Source organism: Anoplophora glabripennis, unplaced genomic scaffold (genome assembly GCF_000390285.2).
Source record: "Anoplophora glabripennis isolate ALB-LARVAE unplaced genomic scaffold, Agla_2.0 scaffold545, whole genome shotgun sequence".
Taxonomy (NCBI): domain Eukaryota; kingdom Metazoa; phylum Arthropoda; class Insecta; order Coleoptera; family Cerambycidae; genus Anoplophora; species Anoplophora glabripennis.
The window spans coordinates 26,849-32,848 of NW_019416638.1; the positions used below are offsets into that span (position 1 = coordinate 26,849).

A 6,000-nucleotide genomic window follows, 5' to 3' on the forward strand; every position below is an offset into this window, starting at 1 on the left:
AAGCTACTAGAGTGTTCTAAGAACAATTTAGATGAAAATTAGTTTACTAGTATAAATAAACCAAATTCATTTGAACCGTCCTATATTTTTACGCACACTTTGTTTTTTTAATGACAAAAATTCTTAATCCATTTTCCATCTAGAAGAAAATTCGAACTAGAAAACTACAACACGGAATTCTTCTTGAAATATAGTATCGTCATATATATTTTCCATCAATATTTTAATATTACGTAAAAAACATAACCAATCGAATATCAAATTTCAGATTATACAGGGTGTCCCAGAATAACGTGTACAACGGAAGATCACAAATTCGTGGACTCAAAATAGGCAGATTTAGGCTAATTCACCTATATCCGAAATCGCTTCGTTTGACCGCTAGATGGCCTCAAAGTTCGTAAAAATTTTTTGAATTTTGTAAATAACTCGAATTACGTATTAATTGATTTTGATTATTTTTGTAGTGTGGACTTTTGCTTTCAATTTACACATTTTGGTGTTATACAGAGTGTTTTTTAAAACTCACAACTCCTACAAAATTGATGTGTGGTGATAATATCCGTTCATAACTTTTTCCTCTTTCGGGCAATAATGACGACTACTTTTTATAATGATAGGTGATACCATTTGGAAGTTTTTGGGCCTCTGATAGATTTTTGATTAAATGAGCGGTTTGGGTACAAAAAAATATTTACCTACGACCACTACTGTAAATACTTAAAAACACACCGTCTGCGATCAATGTAAGATTCCTATTACGTACGGTAAAAAAACCGCACAGTTTTCCTAGCAACCGCCTAGCAACGGTCAATACAATACTGTTTGTATTGACCGTTGCTAGGCGGTTGCTAGGAAAACGTACTGTACGATTTTTTTACCAAGCTGTGTGAATTTTTTACCGTACGACGTTATAGGAGTCTTGCATTGATCGCAGACGGTGTGTTTTTAAGTATTTACAGTAGTGGTCGTAGGTAAAGTATAGTACGTAATACGTGGTGCAATGCAATTACGCACTCATAGAATTATGCACTCGCCGCTACGCGGCGTCGTGCGTAACTTTTCCATTCGTGCGTAAAATGCTTTTTACAACACTTATTACGTAATATACTATTTTTAAATGTCTACATTATCTTGCCACCCATATTACAATACTTAACAAAGTGCTAGTAGTCACTGATTTTGTAAGTTGACTGTAATTTCAGTTTGATTTTTAAGTCATTGTACCTGCCAATTCTTACTACGATAAGATATACCACATGTTCATTTTTCGATATGGATACACACATACGACGAATTAAGAGTTATTTACAACATGCCTAATTTTATTGAAATGATTCGCAAAAACAATCAAATACAATAAAAAATGCTGGAGATAAAAATAACAAAGTTGAGGTTATTAAATTTAGTACAACTTATTAGAAAAACTGTTCAAAGTTATCACCTACAACAAAGGTTAATTCGGCGAAGAAAGTTAAAGGACACTTTGCAGTACTTAAGAGTTATTTTTTAAAACAATTATGGCATTTTGGATATGCCTCCACAACTGAGTTCAGTATTAGATATTGAATCATGCACAGAGTGTCCCAAAGTTTGGTGAACCTACATACCAGTTAACAGGAACATTATTCCCTCTACCGATCCATCGATGAGGGAATCTTTGATTCATATACTGCCGGACATTTACAGTGAAATGTGGTGGAGTACCATCATGCATAAACCACCTAGCTGTGGGTAATAACGGCACATCTTCCAATAATTCGGGTTTTGCAAAAATTCTAAATAAAATTCCCTTTTCAATCTATTGGGTAAAATAACAGGGCCAATAATGATACTATCCCAAACAAGATCAAATTGAAATTATAATCAACCTACAAAATCAGAGCCTTGCACCAGCACTTTGTTAAGTATTGTAATATGGGTGACAAGATAATGTATACATTTAAAGAATATTTTTTTGTACCCAAACCGTTTATTTAATCAAAATTCTACTAGGGGCCCAAAAACTTCCAAATTATATCACCTATCAAATAAAAAATAGTCGTCATTATTGCCCGAAAGACGAAAAAGTTATGGACGGATATTATCACCATACATAAATTTTGTAGGAGTTGTAAGTTTTAATAAACACTCTGTATAACAGCAAAATTTGTAGATTGAAAGCAAAAGTCCACACTCCAAAAATAATCAAAATCGAATAATAGGTACCTATTCGAGTTATTAACAAAATTCAAAAAAATTTTACGAACTTTGAGGCCATCTAGCAGACAAACGAAGCGATTTTGGACATAGGTGAATAAGTCTAAATCTGCCTATTTTGAGTCTACGAATCTGTGGTCTTCCGCTGTACACGTTATTTTGGGACACCCTGTATATGTGAGACGTTCCATGTCAACCGGGACACCGTTCTCTCCAAAAGTAAAAGCAAGGAAAAATACGTTTAAGGTTTCAAAATGTTCGTATACTCAAGAGCTTTCGAATAAACGATGACAATTTTTGTGAAAATTTCGAAATTCAAAATGGCAGCCACAAAATGACTATAATTAGAAATTAAAAAAAAATAGCTGAGTACCTAGCTTAAAATCAACTATCCATGGAAAATACTCCAATCTAAAATAGTCAAGATACGATTTTGGACATGCTGAATCCGAATTTCATATTCTTAAAGTCCAAAAGTGGTAGAAGTATTAATAACAAACATTTTTAACCATTTTTCTGGTTTTTAGCCCCTTTCCTCTCTGGAAAAAAAGGATTTTTTGTCTAAAAGTAGCTTCTTTTATGTTTTTTGACGTACTGACTTTTTTTTACCATAATATGGAATATGAAAAAATATTATTTCTCCAGAAAAAAGGATAATTCTCTAAAGGAATCTCTTTTTATGTTTGTTGACATACTGACTTAGAATTTTGTTATCCTGAAGACTAATAAAATTTGGGTGATGAGATCTGACCTTTTTTGGCATTCTTTAATCACATCTCTGGTAAAAATGATATTTGTCTAGAAAAAGTGTTTATGTTTTTTTGACATCATAATTTCGATTATTGGGATCTTAAAGTACAAACAAATTTGGTTTATAAGAATTGGCCATTTTTTGACAATTTTTTGGCATCTAGGAAATTAATTAGGTAGGTTTAAATTATTAGGGTTCCGATTAATTCGGCATTTAGACAATTAAAAGCAGATATGTTCGGTTTACAGTTGTTAGGTTTGGGGTGCTGATCACCTTAGACTGGGTTGTTTAAAGTTGTTAGGTTTCGGGCTTGATGCCCAAAAATTATACTAATAAAACAAAAAAAATTGTTCATATATATATACTGATGGAATGAAAGGAAGAAAATACAAATCTACTGTAAATTTTTTTATTAATGTTCTGTTAGTAAGACTTAATCATATCAGTGACTTGTATTTGTCGATTCGCCAGAAGGAAATTTTTAAAACTTTGTTGACCATGCTTCTAAATTTCAAATCTCGCATGTCATAAATGAGGTCATTTTCTAAATCTAATTCTACAATCATCGTACTATTTTAATGTTTAAAAAAATATATATGTAGCATTTTACTCCTTTATCTCTGCCTATAGATTGAATTTTAAATAACAGTATTTATTTGAAAATGTTTTGCGTTAAACTTGATCTATTTATTATGCGGCAAAATCAAGAAAGTTTTATGGATTAGTGTCTGTACTGCATTATATTATAGATCTGGTCATTCGATAGAAAATTAATTAAAAACAAATTACAATAATACTATTCGATTCCGTTAAGTAAATAAAAAGTATATAAATTATGACCAACAATAGTAGAAAGGGTAGAATTTCACTTCAGGCAGACAACCTTGAAATTTGAGGAAGATATTTAACCTTGTTAATAAGTTACTTCAGATGACTCTTCTATAGTTATGTCACAAGACTTGAAAACAAATTTCGTATAAATTCGGCACAAGCAATTTTAACAATCATACCGACATTAAATTTCTTTCTAAACGTATCACAATAATGAAGATCGCTGTAAGTATTTAGATAATGATATTTAAAAAATATAATAAATATGAATACTTAATTAAATGCTTATGCAGTAACAATAATTTCTCTAATTTATGTTAAATATAAGGAGTTTTCAGTAATTTTAATAATATTAATCCAGTTGGTTTAAAATATAAAAAACAAACTTTGTTCATGCATGTCCTAATTCTTTCTACTCCAAATAATAGTAATATAAAAACTGATCGAACGAAAGTGGATCATTTTAAGAATATCAAAAAGTTTAAACTGTAGTTTTCATCAAATTCTGAGAAACCATTTTTTCTGAATGCGCCTCTGACTTTGCCCATGTCGGATATAAAAATCTTTATACCTAACTCATACGATATAGATTATTAACTCATATGACCTCAAATTCAAGTTTTCAATAAACTTTGGTGTGACTAATTCATGTAACAGGACATAATAGATAATATTTTTTTATTTTACTTTGTGTGATAAATGTATCGTAATACGCTATAAAACATTGCCCTAATTTAAGTACCTTTGGTAGAAACTCCAAATTATTCTGAATTCTTTTACATTTAAATATAGTAGTTTAAATAATTTCCAAAAAATGTTATTTGGTTACAGATTATAGCTTTCGCCATTTTGGCAAGCGCCTCTGCCGCTACCCTTACTGGCCCAGAACCAATACCAATTTTAAAACAAGAGGCTGATGTTGGCGTTGATGGTAGTTTTCACCATTCTTTTGAAACTGGAAACGGAATAGTGTCAGAAGAACATGGCGTTTTAAAAAATACTGGAGTTCCAGATGCTGAAGCTGAAGAAGTTGCTGGATCCGTCTCTTACACATCCCCAGATGGAACCCCAATCAAACTCTCTTATATCGCCAATGAATTTGGGTTCCAACCCAGTGGTGATCATCTTCCAGTAGCCCCAGTTGACGACAACACTCCTCCACCAATTCCACCAGCAATTCAGCGTGCTTTGGAATATAATGCCGCTCATCCTGAAAAAATATCAGTTTAGTATACTAATACGATATGGACTGATTTGTTATTTGTTGTAATTAAAAGTATTATATAATAAATTATGATGCAATAAAACCATCAAAACTCATTTAAACCTGTCGAATAACTGTTAATTAATTATTTTTCAAAATTTTTCTCTCTTTATTTTTAATAATTAGTAAGTAATAATTAGTTCAATTTTTATTTCTTGCCTGCACAAACTTAAATTGTACGGCAAGACTAAATCGTCAATTTACCATCAACTATTCAGTTTTGTTGCATCAATTTGCGTTCAGTTATAAAAACCAATATCGCTGATGTACTGTTATTGTGTGCGACTGCTCTGCCGTTGTATTTTTGATGCATAATCCTACGTTTTTTTAAATAGGTAGTCAATGCAGGCCGATATATCTACAAATTTGAATTCTGATGTAACTTTTAATTATGAACAACTTTTTATATACTTCTTCTGCATCCATATCAGCGTGCAATTTCCTAGTTTTCTTCAACTCTTTTCGAAAACAAGCGCGCAATGAATTGATTTTTTTTATTGCCGCGTCTTTATTACCTTCCAAAGGCATGTATTTTCCCTGTATAGGTTAATGAAATCTTTGAGTAACTCTATCGACAATAGCCGTAGGTCCGACATATTTTAATTCAATAATTTATGTTGATTACTATATTACCTACTAATTTTAACATGTATAGGTACAACGAATTTTACTGCTCGTTAATAACAAGAAGACATATACAGGGTGTCCGCGTTTTTTGTAGCAGGACTTTCACAACTTGTACTAAAAGTCCTTTAAAAAAAAGTTCATGTAAACATATACCTATGTATAGATGCGTCGCTTTCGATTTACAGAGTGTTCAAGTTTAAAATGAGAATTGATTAAAGTTTTCCATATGTTGGTTACATTTAATTGCCTTTGAGGCCCGCCGAGTACTTAATTGTCGATTTCTTGCAAACATATTTACAATTCGTTGCTCTTGTCTCCCACGCCTTTG

The 6,000-nt window shown here is 31.6% G+C and overlaps 1 protein-coding gene across 1 annotated transcript; it reads left to right on the forward strand.

The window, feature by feature from the left end:
• The first annotated feature begins 3,949 nt into the window (after positions 1–3,949).
• On the forward strand, positions 3,950–5,084 carry LOC108911191 (endocuticle structural glycoprotein SgAbd-8-like). The gene is made up of 2 exons (XM_018716062.1): positions 3,950–4,006; positions 4,613–5,084. Exons 1-2 carry the CDS (start codon positions 3,995–3,997, stop codon positions 5,009–5,011), a joined length of 411 nt encoding a protein of 136 aa, XP_018571578.1. The 5' UTR covers positions 3,950–3,994; the 3' UTR covers positions 5,012–5,084.
• Positions 5,085–6,000: the final 916 nt, after the last annotated feature.